Here is a 20,729-nt window from a genome sequence, read left to right as displayed (position 1 = left end):
TTCGTCCACGGTGTTATTCTTGCCCTTTAAACACCGCCAATTGTTATAGTTCGTATGTTCTGGAGCCGCGAAAGACACCAAGCGAAGTAGCACATCAAGCTGTGGTGCTACTATTTAAAATGAAATAATATAAATTGTGGTCATTATTTTTTAAGAATATACAAAATTCAGGGCCGGTTATTTCGAGTGTTAGAGCATTTATATGGCGGAAGCTACGTGTTCTAAAGTACATGTACATGAAACACAAATAAGATCACTTCAAGAGGGAAGAAAAAATTCGCTGGAGCTAATGAAACACTTACGCGACGTTGTATTTTCATAACACCTATCATGATCTCTGAAATTACTTTTGTACTTGTTCGTTCGTGGTGTACTTTTTGTTGTTGACCATAGCTTTTTATGTTGTTGGTGCCATAAGTTGCCCAGCTTGCAAGTAATATATTATGATTGGATCCGCCATTCCACGGCTAAGAGCCTAAAATTACTTCTTTGTTAACATTTACGGAAAGCAAATGAAATCAAAGTGAACATATCGCTATTTTATAACTACCCTGGCAAGTTATCGCTCTTTCTATATTTTAAGAAGAAAAAAACTTTTATTTCTTGGGCGATTCTGCTTGAGAGAAATCGCGTGAGCCTGGAAGCATTAACCTGGATTCACTTCACTCCTCCGTGGAACAGCTACTGGCGACGATTCTGAGGGTGAAAGTGGCGAATCAGGTGCTGACAGACATTCAAAGGAGAGAAAGTCCGGTAGCGTACAGAGCAATGCTCTCGAGTCGAGGCTTCACGGCGAGAGCTATGATAGCGACGAAGTTGCTGGGAACGATCAGGAAGGAAGTCAGCAAAGCCACAATCATAGCCACCGACACCACCAGCACCATGGCAAGGGGCCCAGCTTGCATCATGATTCCGGGGCGGTGCATCACCATCCACGACACAGGGAGCACAACCGGCTGCTGCAGCAGGAAGATGCCAAGGAATTGAAGCGTACGTAACACGTGTACAGGGGTAGTGTAAAGGGAGTGGCCCAAGGTTGGCGAAACTCTTAAAGGAGTAATGACATGGCATATCCGACTTGTCAGATTTCTTTTTTTTTTTTGCTTTACACAAACGTTGGAACCTTCTAAACCTTAGAAAAAAATACTAGGGAGTACCTTCTTCTCTCCGTCTTCCTTCTTTCTTTTCATCCCTTCAACCCTTTCTCCGTGTAGGGTAGCAAACCGGATGTGTGCCTGGTTGACCTCCCTACCTTTCCTTCTTTCCCTCTTCCTGGAAAGCGCCAGAACGTCCTATATAATTTACCCTAATAGTTGTTTCTGTGAACCACATTTTGTAGACAGGAGATCGATGTCACGATACACTGGCTCGCTTCGTTTTTGTGATTGTTATGACTGCCACACGCGAGCGTATCCAGAGAAAACTTGCGCAGCGCTCTCGTTTATACTCATTAATGTGATTAGCATTCTTACGATACTTTATGCACTTTCCAGTATCCATCCATGCCCTTGCCTGCGTCTAACCGTCTCCACGCTCAGTGAGCCAAGTTGTCTACTATAGCTTGGGCCACTAGGTAATGTGCTCGTGGTCGTTCCATCATCCTCATTCCAGCTTCACCATCCGACTCTCGTAATGCCATCATCGTCAGTAATACCATTGTCGTCATACCGTCTTCTTCATTCCATCGACTTAATTCTTTTCTAGTCATGCTGTCGTTCTTTAATCGTAATAATCTCGCTGTTGTCATGCCAATATCGTCGTTACGTAATCGTCATACAGTCGTCGTCATGCATACCGTCATCGTGATGCCCGTCGTGGCCGTTCCACCCTAGTCATACGATTCTCTTCATACCGTCGTTGCTGCGCCGTCATCGCCACGCCTTCACGGTCACACCGCCATAGTGACGTCATCGACGTCATACGCTCGTCGTCATCCCATCGTCCTCATTCCGTCATCGCCACGCCTTCACGGTCACGCCGCCATCGTGACGTCATCGACGTCATACGCTCGTCGTCATCGCATCGTCATCATTCCGTCATCGCCACGCCTTCACGCTCACGCCGACATCGTGACGTCATCGACGTCATACGCTCGTCGTCATTCCATCGCCCTCATTCCGCCGTAGTCACGCTGTCGCAGTTAAACCATCGTCATCATTTCAGAATCGTCATCCCACTGTTGTCATGGCTCCGTCGTCGTAATGCCTTTGTCGTTCGAGAATATAAATTCTTGCTTCTTTCAAATAAACCCCAGTTGGTGGCCAGTGTTTGTCCTTGTCGCTTCTTTTTGTGTTCCATGTCTACTTTCGCGTTGGTCATATCATTATGGAATACCAACTAGCCCGGTCTCACACCTTTGTCATTCCATCGACGTCATCCCTTCTTCGTCACTGCATCGTCGTCACTGCGTCGTCATCATCATCATGGTCGATCCTGGTGAGAGAGTGTCGCACCAAAGTGGTCTTATCGCGGATACAGTGTATTTCGCATATAGCGGAAGCAATAGAAATCTCAGAGTGACCACAACATATACCAAATAAGGGTGTCTTCAGCTTGATTACTTGAATGCTAATCTCATTAACGTTCACAGTCATTGTGAGATGGGCTCTGCCGGAATTAATCTCTTTAGCGATATAATTGTACGTAGCCTTGTTGCTACACGAGGTCAGCAACTTTTGTTGTGTCATGACATCGCGATAGCGTCCATGACGTTAAGTCCCGCATTTCGAGACTAAGTTTGGTGTCAAATTAAAATACACACGTGCTAAGTGTGATCACCTTACATGTGACAAGCATGTGGCAGTTTCTACAACTTCAAGGATATCTGTCAGCACTCCTTTAACCCCAAATTCCTGTACTCAGTGGCTCATTGAAGCACCTTATAACGCAGGGTAGCCAGCCGGTCTGAGAACTGGCTAACCTCCCTGTCTTTCCATCTATTACTGCTTCTATAACGCAGAAAGGGCAAGAAATATAGGTTCAATGTGCTTGATAACAATCGAGCAAGCCGGGTGAACAACACTAAAAAGAATGCTGTTTTCCCTTGCTGTAATGTACACGCGGAGAGATCGCTAGTATCTCTGTGAGCTAGCAACGGAGGAAATAGAGCAACAAAGCGGAATGCTATATACAAACTACAGGTTGAGGCTTGTTAGTGCATTTTTGGCGATCAAAAAAGAAAAGACAAAGAAAACAGTGCGCACACGAAAACGAGGACACAGGCAAAGGTGGCACCACAACACCTCATAAGTTGTCTCTGACCTCTCTTCCCGTTTTCGTGTGAGCGTAGTTATCCATCTTCTAAATACAAATTTCAGAGGTTTATTTACGACTGTCTATGCTCGAAAAACTAATGAACGAGAAGAAAATATGGGAAGAGTGCTAGTTTCAATCAATGTGATGGTTTCATCAGGTATATTGTGCCTGCAACTGAACGAGTGGCGGCGTATGGAATACGGTCTCTGAGTTTTCAACTCATGTTTGTGTTTTTTTTTTTTTTTTCAAACGCAGTGTCGGCGACCCAGTACGACTTTGCTATCTGTCGGCTACAGCCAAATACAGCCATCGCGAAGGAGCTTCAGCAGCCAGTGCACGGATTAATCAGCCTGTGGCAACAGGTAACGTAAAGAAAAAAAAATAATTGTGCCTTCGCTCTTGATATATCTTCAAGTACGATACAGTTGGAGCTTGGGTAAAGGGAATAAAAAGAGAAAGAAGAAGAAAAAGAAAACAGAAAAGTTCACACAGTAACGCGATGCTACACGCTACAACATTCAAAGACGGTCGCACAAGTCGCATGTCCTTAAAAACTTCAGCAAAGCCCTTAAGGCCTTGAGTGCCGAAGCCCGTCTGGACCATTGTCCTAGAACTTTTTCTTCTGTGAAGGGGCGATTGTCCAGCTTTATGAACGCGGTCACGAGCACTTTTCTTGGCACATTGTAACGAGGACAGTCACAAAGGAGGTGCTCGATCGTCTCCTCGCAGCCGCAGGTGTAGCAAGTAGGGCTGTCGGCCATTCCAATGCGGAAGGAATATGCGTTCGTAAATTCCACGCCGAGCCACAGTCGGCACACAAGTGTTGCTTCCGCTCGTGGCAACCCTGGTGGAAGACGTAGTTGCAGACGTGGATCCGATCTGTGGAGACCCCGACTTATTTTTTTTTTAAAGAAGCAAGTAACAGCAATGGGATTGTCATACAGCTTTCAAAAGCTAACGAGCGTGGTCGCATTTGTAGCAGGTGGTTACGTTGTACGTTGATAAAATTTGGTTATATCGAAATGTATGAAATGAAAGCACATGGCCAGTTCAAATGTAATCACCAAGGGTACCTGTATTCATCAATGCCTCGTTGAAGACGTGTCACTTTATCGAAACGTTCTCTTCAGGCTGAGGGTCCTTTTGTTGGGTCATTGTTCATCACTTCAAGTTCTGTCTTCCTGAGAATATCTGTCTTGCATCGCAAGTATAAAACTTCCCAACTTTTATGATGAATGAACTCTGGTAGGGACGGACGAAAAGAAGTAGGTTTCGCTTATACTTGCTCAATCTGTGGGCAGTAGACCATACAATTTCGAAATTAATTTCTTAAGAAGTCGCAATTTTAAGAAATGGAATACAGAACTATAAAAATATTAAAAAAAAATAAATACGTGTCGACGAAGAAGCGTCTTCGTATCATCATCTATACATAATATTTTCCAAATAAGCTATAAGGTTAGAAGTCATTTTATGGCGAAGAACTCAAATTTTTCTTGGCAGCCGGCGCACGAATATTATCCTTTTGTTTTCAGTGCGTTAATGCACAGACGACGTCATAATTAGTTACCTTCCCTTTCATCTACAATTAATAAACAACAGCAACAGCAAAAGTATGCAGAAACTCCACTGGAGTTGTCTAAGTTCACACAAACAAAAATGACTTAACTTCGCAAATTACGCATGCTTGTGGATGGATGGATGAATGGATGGATGGATGGATGGATGGATGGATGGATGGACGGACGGACGGACGGACGGACGGACGGACGGACGGACGGACGGACGGACGGACGGACGGGCGGACGGACGGACGGATGGATGGATGGATGGATGGATCTAAGAACTTTGTCGCAGGGCACGCGTGAGCGTGCACTGTGCCGCTCCCACGTCGGGAGAGGCAATTTTTACAAGACATTACACTTCTCGCGTAACGGGCTGGGGTGCTCGCCAAAGAATGCTTACGCACTAAAAGAAGCGAGCTGCTACTCACCGTGGCAATACTTCAGTTTGTCTCCCCGTCTGTACAATCACCAGTCCAATCAAACCACACTTCGAATGTACCGCGCAGAAAGGTGGCCGTGATCTCAACGTGCACGTCCACGTGATGGGGCTCAAGGTGAACGACAGTGCCCGCGATCACCGTGCCTTCATGCATGGCATGCATGTGCATCAGCTGGGAAACCTGAGCGACAGCTGTCAGTCAACCGGGCCTCACTTCAACCCTACCAACACCACGCACGGAGATCGCAGATCGACCGTGAGGTAGGTGCCGCTGAGCTCTACGCGAAAAAAAAAAGTTCAAGCGTGAACTCTCAGGAGCTCAATGCTCAAAATTTTTCTCTTTGATCGCAGGCACGTTGGGGATTTCGGGAACATTGCCTGTGACAAGCATGGCGAGAGCAACGTCATCTTCACTGACACAGTAGCATCGCTCACTGGCCCTCACTCCATTGTGGGTCGTTCGATCAACGTAAGGGCCACTGCTTTCCTCCATTTCTTTTTTGTTCAAAGTGTCACTATATTGTTCTACTCGGTGCGCATTTTTTTTTGCGCCAGCAAAACACTATACATGAAGGAAATAAATAGTAGAAAGCCTACCCAAGGGGATGCCTTGTTCACCAAGCTGGCCTCCATGTGGAAACCGAAACGTCTTTTAAACCCTTTACCACTGCACTTTGGTCGGCATGCTGCGGTTTTGCTTAATAGAAATCGTCCCGTCAGGAGGAGACTATCAATTTTGCAAAGTATGCGGTCGTATAAATTAGACGCTGGAAGGATAGACAAACAGATGTTGGCCACTCACTCACTCACTCACTCACTCACTCACTCACTCACTCACTCACTCACTCACTCACTCACTCACTCACTCACTCACTCACTCACTCAATATATAAATAAATAATTGAATGAATGAATGAATGAATGAATGAATGAATGAATGAATGAATGAATGAATGAATGAATGAATGAATGAATGAATGAATCTCGTTTCGCGCAGATTCACGCTCGCATGGACGATCTCGGAAGGAACCCGGACAACCCCGCCAGCGTGTCGTCCGGAGATGCTGGGCCCCGGATCGCCTGTTGTGTGGTCGAGAAAGTGGACAAGCTGCCGCAGCTGAGCAGCAAGACGGCTCGGCGAATCCTGCGCGACATCATGCAGCCGTTCAGCGACTTCGAGAGCGAGTGAAAAGTGCCCGCTTGAACTATGCGGCGAGGGGCACGCGGGAGCGAGCGTGGGGCGCACGAGAGGCTGATTTGTTGCCTCATTTTTCATTATATTACCTCATTTTGACTGCGTGCAAATATCTTGCAATGCATCCTTCACTTATTCTGTGAACGACGCAAAAAGTGACACTGCGTTTTCCGCGTATGCCTGGTGTAACAAAGCCGTTACGCATCGTGTCACGTTTACCCCGATCGCCTTTGTTGCGCAAAGCCCTCAAAAGCGAAGGAAGCGTCGACGACACGACGTCGCCATGTCGTTTGTTCTCTCATAAATATTACGGGTGGCGAAGGTCAGACAGCCTTGAAAATTGTACGTTGGTTTGAGAAACCTGCCATTGAAACGACCAAGGAAGAAGAGCCGATAGTCTAGGTAAGGTTTTATGCGAGGCTGAGGCTTTTAATTTGTGCAACCTGCTAACTATTCGCTGTATCAGTTACTTTCTTTTGTTGCTTTGAAGCAGTCTAGACGTCACGTCAGGCCCACCAAAATTGTGAGCTACAGTACGTGCATCCTTTTGCATTAAATTCTACTAGCGAAGAAGAAGATGATGGGGACGAACATTATGCATTTTCTACATATTAGCCCCGCTTAATTGTCTCAAAGGTGACGTTGTGTTAGTTTAACAAATACCGCATCTCTTGCTCGTGTCTCGGTAGCATACGACGCGATTATATTGGTACATTCTCTCGTTTAACAAGAAAATGTGCCCATATGTACTGTGCAAGATCAGCGCTTAATTATGAGTGGTTTTCAAATATCGGGTTGTATACTTATCAACAAAGCCGGTATAAGTAATTTTATCTAAGCGTAAACGAAATCAAATAGGACTGTCTTTATACGAACTACCGTTATAAAGTCATTTTCCCCCCTTTATATTTGGCGTGTGCCTAGTTCTCGACGTAATGCCGTATCTGTATGCAAGTAATAAATATATTTCTGTGCTGTGCAACATTCGTTCGTCGTTATTTTCAGCGCTGCATAAAGAAGGTGCCAGTAATTCATTGTGGTCGCATCCTTCGACAGCTGCCATATCCATGTTCTGATGTACAGTGCTCAAATACTGAAACTCGATACTCGAAACGCATGGCGGCGGACGCTTCTTGCACCTCTGGTGAACATTGGATGAGTGCTCGAGGCCCTGATGCACTCACAATGCGTCGCAAAGGCTCTCGCTTTCATCGTATACCACAGTGCACCAGATCGACGTCCCCAGAACACACAGGTGGAGCAAAATGCACCGGCAGGCACGTGCTACGAGTCTCGAATTTGAATCTCTCTGACTTCTGTATTCGAAGCCTCAGAAATAAAGTGCGGTTCTCTCTTTTTTTTTGCGATGTGCATTTTTGCGCCAACTGGGACACACTGTTCCAATTTGACATTCTAATCGTAGTGTGTCACGCTTGTTGACCACTCCTCGACCTGAGTGGCGCGAGCAATGGTTTGTTTTTAGAGCACTCGTCGAAGTAGGCGAGTCGCATCCGGTGAGAGATATGCGAGTTGGCGCTTTTTCCTCTGAATTGTTTGCGTGTTGTGAGCAAAAACGTGGTGCTAGACGGGACTGAGACGCCTACTCTTCATTCGCGTTTCTGTTCTCTGCACCTTCACTTCAGCGCTATCACCAAGTCTCGCGAAAAAAAAAGAAAGAAAAAAAAAAAGAAACATCATAAATGGCGAAGAAAAGTTCCTGCAGTCGCCTCTCACGCCAGCTCGAGTCATTCGGGGGTTCTCGAGTTTCAGACCTTATCTGAGCTGCCCCCGCTGACTCGACCCGGTAAACATTCGGTCTGGCAAGAGCCCCGTGCAGTTTATTCACGAGGAGAATAAATAATAAAGACACCTCAAGAGGTTTTCTGCCCGTTTCCCGCGCATTATTATTTTTTTTTCTCGCTCTTCACCCGTTTCCCGCAAAAACGAAGCACGTAGACATTGCTTCACGATAAAAAAATACGCAGGTAGCACAGTTTCTCAGCGTCTAGATATTCTTGAATAATATAGCCGCTGGCGGACGGAACTGCGGTCGAAAAAAACAACTCGAGAGTTTTGTCGACAGAGTGAAAGACTAGGAACTCTCTTTCTATCTTTCTGTGGAGATATGCCATACGTTACATGGCGAACGCGACCAACAACACGCGCCGCCAGCGTCAGCTAACTTGGTATCTTCGAAGCACGTGTTGAACACCGTTGTACACTGAAGTAGACGATGCCTACGCTAAAACGTGCTCGCTAGCATAAACTTCGCTGCATCAACGGAGTCAACGTATTGCTATAAGTTTCGGTAGAGCTCTTCAAGCTGCCGTTTTTACCTGAAGTGTTTTCTTCTTCTTTATAGTCAATACTATGAGCATCATGGCAGGAGCGACACGTGCCCGACATTATTGAGTAAGCAGCTTCGAAAAACACTTTCTGGCAGCGATAACATGCTTGAAAAGCTTTTCTTCCGCGGCGTTCTTGACGTACGCCCACAGGTACCCCACGTATCCCGCAAAAGCATTGGGAGTGCGGCATTTACAAAAAAAAAAAAAAAAGAAAGAAAGAAAGAAAGAAAGAAAGAAAGAAAGAAAGAAAGAAAGAAAGAAAGAAAGATGACTCATCCTATAGCTTAAAAGCAAATCGGGTAATGCGTAAGTGGCACATGGACCGGCAATGTGCAACCTTCTATTTGTGGCTGCGCAGTTACGCAGGTAACTGTTTTCGTGGCGACCACATTTCGGTAATCCCCTCGCAATGGAAGCATGCACAAATAATATTTATACCTAAACATGGTAAGCGACTACAGCTCGAGAACTTACGCCCGATCTCTCTGACCTCATGCGTAGGAAAACTCATGGAGCACGTTATACTTAACCGCCTTCACAATTTTGCGGAGGACAACAACTTATTCCCGAACTCCATAATTGGCTTTCGTCCAAAACTTTCCACGCAAGACATCATGCTTCAGCTTAAACATCAAGTTCTGGACCACATACCCAAGAATGGTACCCGGGCTGTCCTGGGCCTTGATCTTACAAATGCCTTTGACAACGTAGATCATCAGGCTATACTAGAGAATCTGCAGTGTCTAGGTGTGGGCCAGAGGACCTACAACTACATCAAAGATTTCCTCAACCACCGCATAGCGGAACTAAGAATAGGAGAACTACAATCGGACAAGATCCCTCTTGGAAGTCGTGGCACACCGCAGGGATCAGTCTTATCCCCCTTCCTCTTTAATTTAGCGATGATCCGATTACCGGAACAACTTAATCAGATTCCAGATCTACACCATAGTCTGTGTGCCGTTGACATCAGGCTGTGGGTGGTTAAAGGTAGCGATGGAGATATAGAAACCACGCTGCAACAAGCTATAGATACGGTTGAAAAGTACGTTACCGACAAAGGCCTCGCCTGCTCCCCGCAAAAATCAGAACTCTTCCTACTCAGAGCCCCTACAAACCGCAAATCCGACACTGCGCCACCCCCAGAAATCACTGTGCGAGCCGGAGGAGGCGCGATCCCGGTGGTGACCACCATTTGTGTACTAGGCATCTTCATGCAAGCTAACGGGCGCAACGGCAACACAATTCATAAACTTGAAGCATGCGTTCAGCAGACGATGCGACTCATTTCAAGAATTGCCAACCGACACTCTGGCATGAAAGAAGCCAACCTCATAAGGTTGGTACAAGCCTTCGTTCTCAGCCGCATCACCTACATCACCCCGTACCTCTGCCTCAAAGCGGCTGAGAGAGAGAAAATAGAGGGAATTATCCGGAGGGCCTATAAACAGGCTCTTGGCCTATCTATAAGAACGGCCAACGTTAAATTGCTAGCCCTAGGTGTGCACAACACCCTAGATGAACTTATAGAAGCGCCCCTTATATCTCAATACGAAAGGCTAGCTCAGAGTGCCGCCGGGCGAAACATCCTCCAGAATCTCGGCATCAACTACGAGTCGATGCAAAGCATTAAAGTAGACATTCCTCACGATCAGAGGCGCCATCTCAAAATTAATCCACTCCCTAAAAACATGCACCCCGAATTCCACAAGGAAAGGAGGGCCGAGCGGTCCAAAACCCTACATCAGAAATTCCATGCCTTCAAAGACGTAGTCTATGTCGACGCAGCAGAATACATAGAACGCAACTGTATGTCCCTTGCAGTGGTGGACTCCTCAGGTCAAATACGCGCTGGTGGTTCAATTCGCACCAGAAGCTCCGAAACAGCGGAAGAGGCGGCTATCGCTCTGGCAATAGCCTCCACACATTGTCATTACATCATTAGCGATTCCAGAGCAGCAGTACGCAACCTTGCGAAAGGTCGGGTCTCGGCTCCCGTAAAACACATAGTAGACACCAACCAACACCAACGACCAATCCAGATCATTTGGGCACCAGCACACTCCTTCCTACCTGGCAACGATGCCGCCCACACCGCCGCTCGAGGACTCGCCAACCGAGCACCTGGACGGCTCACGCTAGGATCAGAGAGGGATCGCATGCTCAGTTACCAGGAAATAACCCAGCACTACAGGTTAGCCAGGGCAGTGTACCCGCCAGCACACAAATCACTTAACAAGCGACAAGAAGTAGCTTGGAGACGACTTCAGACGAACACCTACCCCAACCCCGTAGCCTATCACTACTACTACCCGGACCAATATCCTAATACATGTAAGCATTGTAGGCAAAAAGCGGATCTATTCCATATTATGTGGTCGTGCCCAGCCGAAAATCACACAAATCACGAAATAAGTAATACTGAGCAGTGGGAGGTCGTGTTGCTCAGCTCCGACCCTGACCTGCAGGCCAAGGTCATCGAGAGAGCTGAAGATGCCGCCCGGGCCCAGGGGCTCGTGGCTGCCTAACAACAAAGTCATCCGTCAATACCTTGTTTTTCAATAAAGTCTTTACTCACTCACTCACTCACTCACTCACTCACTCACTCACTCTAGGAGGAGATGCACGTAAACCTCACGACGATATTTTTTTTAAAGGCAAGGCGAAGTGCTACATCTTGCTATGAAATATTCGACGACGGCGACGACGACGACCCCAAGAACAACAACAAGCAAGCAAGCAAGCAAGCAAACAAGCAAGCAAGCAAGCAAAGAAAGAAAGAAAGAAAGAAAGAAAGAAAGAAAGAAAGAAAGAAAGAAAGAAAGAAAGAAAGAAAGAAAGAAAGAAAGAAAGAAAGAAAGAAATATGACTAAAACTAACGACAATATATTATGGCGTTGTGACAACATAGAATGCCCTCCTAAAAGAAAGAATAAATAACAAAAATAGCTTGACAGACGTAACTGCCCTCTCGGGTAATTTACTTCTACTTGCCAAACTAGCCCGAATGCACACCATACTGATGTTCCTAGACGTCGCTGTTTGATTACAGAGAGAAACACAAGGATTTTGATAATAGGAAAGGAGAAGTGGTTCGAGGCACTAGGTCAGAGCGCGCATATGACCTACTGCTTCACACTAGCGTAAGGGAGGCGGTGACAACACGCAAGTGGCGAGATAAGATGCGACGTGACGGTGCATTAACATAACAATCTATACACACCGAGCCCAACGTGCTATGCCCAGTAAGTGCAATGGTTCAACGCGTTCTCGCACGACCAAATGCACTCACATACACCGCACACGAACTACATGTCTGCGTGTTAACATACGTATAGTGCACTTACGGGATAACTGAGCAAGGGTTGTTTGCCCAAATCCATTCGATACAAGAGCTCTAGTACTGCCTTATCGCACACCGGCCACTCTCGATGGCTTTCAACGCGCTAAAAATATTCTTATGAGAATGGGCGGGAGCCTGGTATCGCCGTTTAACGAGCACTTCGTTCAGCGATATCGCTTCTGGGACGTAGCAGACGCACCGGTCGGGGCACGGCTTGCGTCAATCTCTTGAAAGCATCGGTGGTTGTCCGCGACTACCTTGCTACGACCTGTCCCTTTGCCTAATCTCGACTGATCACTCTCGTCGTTCAGTTACTGCCCTGCAACACCAATTAATTACGAAAGAGGCGGGATAGGCTTGATATACCTTCAATCTGTGCGTCTGTCACTGGTTCCAGTGAAAGCGTTGCCGTGTCTAGGCGTACTTGCCACCAGCGAAATGCAGGCCCAAGGCGAAAGTGGCATTTCGTGTACCTGGTAATCAGCACTCTATCATGCAATCTGCAGCAATCTTCCTGCCACGAAGCCAGTTCCCAGTTGCGGTCCGATTCTTGTTTCGTAAGTTTCTTGAGAGCAGCTTAGTTGACGGCTATCTGTAGTGACCGATTGAGAGCATTGCGAAAAATGCCCTGACCGTGAAATCCCAAGAAGGCCAAGGAAGGTTATCAAATAAGTTGCCGTCGTAAAACTTTACAGACGAGACGATAATATCACCAGACGTTACTGCCGTTCATGCACAAATATGGCCGCAGCTAGTTCATTTAACCAATTAGCATATGTTCTCTCTTTCAAAGATCACCGTCGAGTTTCGAACAAAATACGGAGTCTGTCCTAAAAAAAACATTTTCAAGAAGCCTAGTTCCTTTTAGCTGACGAGTCCGCCTCTGTTGCATAAAAGAATGAAATGTCGATAAAGATGTCTAAAAACGCTGTCGCTTATAGCAATCAGCACCAATACGGCGGTCGTCGCGCGATATCGGCGAAGCACTAGCTCGGTAAATGGCTTAACTTTGCGTCGCAGACGTTAGCACATCCGAACAACGTGTTGTTTTCCGGCCTGTCCGCTGTTTTCACAGTCGAGGACTCTAATCGCTTGATAAGATCGAGTTGTATATGCAGGTCGACTGTAGTAAGATTTCTCACCTGCGAGCGCTCGAAATGTATATGTACGTGTGCTTAAAATCTAGCACACTTGTATAACTAAATATGTATGTAGCTCAAGACAAAAAGAAATCTAGAGGTTTTTGTACTGTGGACAATTTTTTTTCGTTGCTGTACAAGGTGAGCGCTTAAGTAAACGTACGCGCGACTTACGTAATCCGAAACTATGGGCTATATATATTATTAATGGTTTAAACACGTGTCAGCTGCCATTGTCATGTCGTTTGACAAAAGTTTAATTTTCATAGTTAAGAAAGCTTCCCTGCAAGAACACGTTTGTTGCGACAAAGCCAGTTCATTTTTGTATTGGGGCCATCCCAGTGCTGGATGTGAAAATAACATAAAAGATAAATTTGCTGTACAATAACACCGAAATGTCAAAGTCTTTTTGTCATGCCAGGTTCACAATCAGAGTAATTTATTGTTTCAATGGAAAATATATACCTTATCTGAGACGAGACTTTTGTTACACAGAGCCTTCCCCCTTCCTGCAAAGAACACCACAGTGTTTTAATTATCGCTTGTCGGTAAGGGTTTGGAATCACCGTGAGAAAAGGAACTTAGGCCTCACTAGAACTCAAGCACACTACAAATAACACCCAGCCTGGCTCACTCAGATTTAGCGTTAGCAACCTCCGGCTCAAGCTGGGTTACTCAGACTCACGAAGTCATGGGTTCCGGCTCATGGATTTTACAGACTCACGCAGGCTCGCACACTCAGTCTTACTTTATTCAAATTTGCAGATTCATAACCCACCCGGACTCAGAAACATCAGATCACGCGGTAAGGGTAACTACTCAATTAAAGATAAGATCTATAAGTAATAGCCTCACAATGGTCACGTTGCGTTTGCCTGCTGCACGATCAGCTGATTTGTTTGATTTAGTGCGTGCATGCGTGCTTGCATGCGTGCTTGCATGCGCGCAGATTCACCTTGAATCCTTCAGGCTCAGATGCAGGCCCAGACAGACTCGCTCAGTCTCACTAGGGCTCATACTCATGCGTGGCTCCGAGTTTGAGTGAGTTTGAGTGGATCGACAAATGAGTGAGTCCGCAAACATATATGGCAGGCACGAAAAGGCTTATTCTCGAGGCTTGCTTTTAAATCCATTGCCAATGGCGATCTCAAACACATGCATATTCACCGAGACGAGGAGGACAGGAAAATGGCAGCATCTCATCTAACTTTACTGGCATTCATACCTGCACTTGAGTTCAAGCGCTGCCATATCTATCTCGTCATAATTTCGCCTTAAATATTTCCGAAGTTTTACGTCTGTTCTTGTGTTACGTGAAAGTAGCAACACTTTTTGACGAAATGTCGACTGTCTTCTTGGGCCTACTGACTGATGCGCGTGTTATCTGAAAAGATGTTCTTTTTTTTTCGATTCCTCATAGAAGTGATAAAATTACTAGTTATTGACGGAACCTTTATGAGCGGCAGCAAAATGCCGCATTTTTTCCTATACGTGTCTTAGACACTCGCTGACAGCGGCAAGACCGAGCCTTCTGAAGCAATCCTCCGAATTACAGAAAGCAATTTTTTATGAAATAAACTAAAACGATACTTTAATTATTTCTCCAAGAAGAACAAGCGAATACATGAGAAAAACCGAAGCTCGATCAGTTTCAAAAGTGCGACAGTGTCATGCATGATTCAAGTCAGGACAGGGATTTCTTGCTCTGCAGCAAATGCAGCGGCCATTTACGAAGCGACGCCATATTACACTCATGACAAACTGCACGCAGGGTGTGTTTGCGCCTATCTTTCCTCGTCCACTCTTCGATTTGCAATCAAGCAGCATTGTTTCACCGCGGAGTCCTCGAGATGGTGGGCGGGCTACGATACGACTGCTTCTTGACATTGCAAAATGTATAGCGCGTTCTTCGATCAGTGGAAAAACGTACAAATGCATTGGTGTGAATGAAGTGGACTAACAGCAGATACCAGCTGTGCCAGTACGTTCCCAACGTACCTTTATTATAAGGTCAGAGGGACGTGTTGCTGGGCGAGTACTGGCTTACTGCCAAAACAGCGCGAAGAAGGGATCTACTAAAGAAATGCTGAATGCGAAAGAGAGAACAGGACAAGTTTCATACGAAACATCGACATGACATCAAGGCAGCAAGAAACGAAAAAGAAATGCGGAGTCATGAATCAGTTGTCGCTGAGACCAAGGCAGAGCAGAAATCGCAACATAGCACTCGTAAGATAGGAAACAGCCCACAGCGCGATTGCATATTAACCAGATCTGCGCCCAGCGTAGCACCGTCGATAGCTATACGAAGGCGATGATATGCGTCCTAATCATGGCCCGCGAGAAAGAGAGAGAGAAAGAAAGAGAGAGTGCGGAGGAAGGAAATGGACAGCCGTGCGTAAGATCTCGCCGAGAGATTCCCCCCTCCCCACCTCCATCTTGTGGAGTGTGGTCGCATCAAGCGCGCTCGCGCAAAGGTCAACAGCGTCTCGCGGCCGCAGAATTCTGACGCCGCTGCAGTCTGTGCGGCGCGATAAGGAGGCGCCGCCTTGGGGAGCCGAGTGAACGACGCGACGCCAGCGTTGGCATCGCCGACGACACGACCGCGTGCCACCACGCGACGGAGAGGAGTCCCTTGTTTTTTTGTGTGTGGACTCACGCCGTAGAGCATCTGCTGTCATGGGAGCCGACAGGACGCTTCTGCTGCTCTTCTTGGCGGCGACGTCGACCTTCGTCTCTTGCGTGGACGGTGAGCTTTGCCGGCATCAAATGGCCAGTCTCTTTATGGTATAAAAAGAAAAGAAAGAGAGAAGAAAGAAAAGTAAGAGAGAATGCATGACTTCCGGACAGTTTGCGTGGAGGAAGTGAGTTGCAGATGTGTAGGCCCGCAGAGTGCATTGTGATCGATGACATTTAACGTTCCGAGGACGCACCATGGCCATGCGAGATTCCATAGGGTGGGGTGCTCAAGGTTTATGCTGACCACCTGAGGTTGTTTAACGTGCGAATAAATCCAACTACGCCTGAGATTATGTATTCCGCCCGACGATAATGCGACCACCGTGGTCGAGTAATGGAACTCGCGGCTTCGCGCTAGCAGATCCACGCCGGCGAGTAACCGCAGGAAGAAGAAACGCCAATAGTCAGATCGATGACAACGCACTGATGTATATAGTTTAGAGTTCATTGCTAGCCAGGGGAGAATGATTCATCAATGAGGCAGCCTGCCAAGTTGTCACTTATCTTGTTGAGAAAGTAGCATAATATCAAAATATTTTTGTTTAATAAATGCGGAGGATTAATGAACAATACCCGATGAGCTTAAAGCTATATGTTATGAGTGTGCGCCACAGGACTAATTTTTCTCCCCAAGCTATGACAAATGTGGCGAACGCAAGTTCTCGAAGTCAATGTTAATCAGAAAACCACGGTTGCCTCGCTTCTGTATAGTGTGTTGTATAAACGTTTTTTTTTTTTTTGTGGCATTTGTTTTTAAATACAATGTGTCAAATAGCTCGTAATTTTTTTTTTTTTTTTTTGGGGGGGGGGGGATATCTTTATCTCATTACCCTCAAATTTGTGACGGCGTCTTGTTTGTGGTAGCATGCGATGTCGTCCCTAAACGTGCGATCTATCATGGGATGCAAGCATAAAACAGCGGCATAGTACTGGCGCTTTCCTTGCGATAACGGCATCGCATTTCTTTCGACAAGGAGCTCCAGGCTGGTGCTCTTCGAAGAAAAAGCTAGTTTGCACGTGCCCTAAGTAACAAGAAAGGTTTTATACACCTATGCTGTATGCCTTCATGATTAAAATAACAAAGCACAGTGTTCGGCAGACAACTCACTTTGATTTTTCTTCGCCATTTGTTTGCGAAGGCTTCACGCTTATGCCGCACCTACTGAACGGCATGTGCGTTAAAAATGACGACTCATTTATAGTTTTGTTGAAACGCTCTCTTACTTATTATGAGGAGTACACGTCCCGAAACCGCGCAGTGAGTTATGAGGAACGTCGCGCAATAAAGGCCTCCCGATGAATTTTGACCCCGTAGGAGGAGGAGAAGGAGGGGGGAAGTGTTGCTAGCTGCAGCCACCTAGTGTTCCTCAACGTGCTGCTAAATCTAAGGTTAGTCAGGAGTCGAACCTAAAACCTCACGCTCAGCAGCAGAACGCCATATCGCCATAGAGCCAACCACAGCGGGTGCTCTCTAAATTCTTCGTGAACGTTGCGAGTGGAAAGGCAACATTTCAAATTTCGCTCGATTCGCCTATTCAGAAAGGACCACGCGTTCCTGCTTTCCGCGAGAGCGCGAAGCCAGAATCGCGCGCTCACTGTAGCTGCGTATTAGAGCTGAAATAACAGCAAAACATCTAACCTACAACAGATTAAATGAGCTGCAGAAAAACACTGCCGCGTTATGCGTTATTTCATGGATCGCTAACACCAAGGGCCTCGATAACATATATTTTATAGGTGACCCCAGAGACCACTTAGGGGAGGTTTGTTTCTCGGCACCACTGACACTACCAAGGTTTTGCTTACCGTAGGTTCGTCAGGTGCGGCTGTTTACTGCATCAATGTTTCTTGTCATTGAACTTAAAGACCCACGCTCGCGCTTACTATAAACGCAATGCCCTTACATGCGTACCCTTACAGTGCCCTTACTCGGCCGGTGTTCTTCCTTCCTTCATCTTTCTTTCTTTCTTTCTTTCTTTCTTTCTTTCTTTCTTTCTTTCTTTCTTTCCTTCTTTCTTTCTTTGCTTTTTAGGCATCGCGCCGTCTTAAACCATCTGTCTCAACTTCTATACCGTCTCCCCTTCCGCCAATATAGCAAAAGACAGTTATCGTGGTTATACTCTAGTTCGCCTTTGCTTTCTTTCTCACTTCCTGGCACGCGGAGTTTTACAATAAGCAACGCATGACCCAACCATATAACGTGTTTCTGCCTACCTCGGCGACAGACAAAACTGCCAAGGGTGCCCTGGACTGCCCGGAACCGCAGTGCGCCAACAAGGACTGCAAGACCAAGGTGGGCGACGACGGCTGCCTGGTGTGCGACTGCAACGGCCACTGCCCTCTGCTGGTGTGCGGACCCGGATGTCACGAGGAGAAGAACACAACCGCCAAATGTCCCGAGTGCGTTTGCGATGGTGAGTGAACGAAAAGTGGTAGCTTCTTTTTCTCGTCCGGCCGTCATGCCAGCATGGAACGCGCAGAATTTCCTACTAAACTTACTAGAGATAATTCTAGCAATGCGATCGCCCAGCCGCCATGGGAATTATGGGTAGTTCATGGATTTGCCTTGCCTTGCTCGTGGCTTCGGACATTCTTGTGGGGCTATTTATAGCGCTTTATCTGCCTTTATCGGCCTAAATTGCCAAGCGGTCATACTTTTCTGTACGCACGAAGGCGATAGGAGTCTGCGCACATCAATATAGATTGCAAATCGATGCATTTATAGCGCAACTTTCTGCTCAGTGTGGTCAATTTGCGATGTCGCTTCAAGCTATGGAAGAACGAAGTTCACGCAAATCGACGTACTAGTCGTCCTTTCCACGCTTGATGAACATCCATAATTGCAGCTTCCATAGACACTATAGCGCCGGAGTAGCACTGGCGCACTTTAGTAACTTTTGTAAGGAATTCTATGGTTGTGCTCAGCGCGGCGACATATAATCGCTTTCAGGGACTTTCGTTGTACAGAGAACTGACAAGCCATCTAGCGTGATACTCTGCTCAGAGGCAAAGAGAAGAGAGAAAAAAGAAGGACATTAGATAGGACGATGAAGGAGAGGCGGTAGAGCGTTAGTACATAGTTATTCGTGCGCCCATTGACAGCTGTAAATCTAAGACCCGTGTTCTCAGATGACACACGACATCCGGCGGGAGACAATCGACAGTTTCAGCATAGCGGGAACGTGCGATTGATGTCGTATACCGGAATACCAGCTTCGTACTGCACACATCTTCACATTCACAATACTTTTATTACAAATAGCGGGAGGAAATCAGACGGAAAAGATCAATGCGTCGTGCGGTAGCTACGGATCATTACGCGGTGTAATTCGAAACAATATGAAAGAAAGGTTATAAGCATTCGTCTTGTGCATGTTCCTTTTTTTAGTGCCGAGTCTCTGCGCTCTCTTTTTAGTTCGCGTTGAGACACCACAATTGTAAGAGTTGCTCGCGCTCTGTTTTATAACGAAGTGAGTGGGTGATTTACTAGATGAATATAGAACTATTTCGGCAACTAATGTGTCACGGGCTTCTTCAAAAAAATAATTTGTTGAATGATAGAAGGTTAATAGCACGATGTGATACGAAAAACGTTCCGGCAGTGAGGCACATCTTGCCAGCGTGTTTAAACAGCCAATATTGAACAAAAATAATGAAAATAAAACAGCAACAAAAGGGCAAGTTCTGAAGTTTCTGCAATTTAACACAAACCAGTGAATCCGTGAAGTTAATAAAATATTGCAAAATAAAACGCACACACAGGGACATGATAAGTGTTAATGTATAGCTACAGTATCCCTTTCATTACAGTAGGTTAGTAATATAAGAATTTCAGTTGAGTGTAAGATAAATCCCATAATTTAAAAAGTTGCCCGTATATGACTTGTCTGTTGGAAACTGTGGCCGCATATAACGCTTTCGAGCACTTATTAATAAAATTTTACAAGGCTTTTAGAGCATCAATAAACCATTACTCCATAGCTCAAGTAACATTTTTACACTTAAAGCACAATCATCAAGGTGATTCGTTGCTGAACTCAAAGCCCATCCTTGCTGCTCAAACTTACAAAGACAGCTTATGAGAATTCATTCTACGTCCTCATAAGCTGTCCTTAGTTTGAGCAGCAAAGATGTGCTCTATGTTCTGTCATGAATGGTCGCACGTGCAACACGGCATATTAGAACGACGTATACAATAGAGAAAGCTACCTGTATGCGGCACTTCGAACCTGAGACGCTGCATCAGAGTTTATGTCACGACACTCACGAGCAAACATCGGAAACGAAGCTTCCTTAGCAGTTACCTGACGCTTAGAGCAAAGATACATCGTTAAACGAAGGCTGCTTTGAAAAGCGAGATACTAGCTCGAAGACTAGCACGCAGGCGACGCCAGGCAGCAAAAAAAAAAAAAAAAAAGGAAAGGAAGGAATTTCAAGGCTGTGCTACATTTTCTATGGCTCTGTTTGTGAACTTTGTCGAGCCATGTAACAGGCCAGGTAGTGGAGATGCTAGCGCATGCATTTTGCGCCTGCGGAACATTACAAACAGGAGCGACGGGCTTTAGCCTCTTCTCTGGCAAACATCGTCGCAGGGACATTCTCAGTTGACTTTCGTTCTTGGTCTCTGACCTCACGCAACAAGTACTGCAATAACAGTACGGGCCATGTCACAATTTTTACACCACATGGGACTAGCCTCAACATAT

General features: G+C 46.1%; 2 protein-coding genes across 2 annotated transcripts in view; both read left to right on the top strand.

Moving 5' to 3' along the window:
* Nucleotides 1-671: 671 nt before the first annotated feature.
* On the top strand, nucleotides 672-9,070 carry LOC126522108 (uncharacterized; the record flags this gene model as incomplete). The annotated part of the gene is made up of 5 exons (XM_050170892.3): nucleotides 672-990; nucleotides 3,511-3,617; nucleotides 5,327-5,520; nucleotides 5,611-5,728; nucleotides 6,257-9,070. Coding segments are annotated over 5 exons (930 nt in total), but the record flags the coding sequence as incomplete, so codon positions are not given.
* Nucleotides 9,071-15,797: 6,727 nt separating this feature from the next.
* The window catches only part of LOC126521969 (uncharacterized), a 26,238-nt gene continuing 21,306 nt past the window's right edge, over nucleotides 15,798-20,729 (top strand). Inside the window, exons 1-2 of the mRNA XM_050170730.3 lie at nucleotides 15,798-16,033; nucleotides 18,249-18,437. Of these exons, the coding sequence (XP_050026687.2) occupies nucleotides 15,964-16,033; nucleotides 18,249-18,437 (259 nt within the window). The 5' untranslated portion in view covers nucleotides 15,798-15,963. The remainder of the gene's footprint in view (nucleotides 16,034-18,248; nucleotides 18,438-20,729) is intronic.

This window comes from Dermacentor andersoni, chromosome 6 (genome assembly GCF_023375885.2).
Source record: "Dermacentor andersoni chromosome 6, qqDerAnde1_hic_scaffold, whole genome shotgun sequence".
Classification (NCBI taxonomy): Eukaryota; Metazoa; Arthropoda; class Arachnida; order Ixodida; family Ixodidae; genus Dermacentor; species Dermacentor andersoni.
The sequence above is the reverse complement of the archived record's forward strand: the minus strand, read 5'-3'. Positions and strand labels throughout refer to the sequence as shown.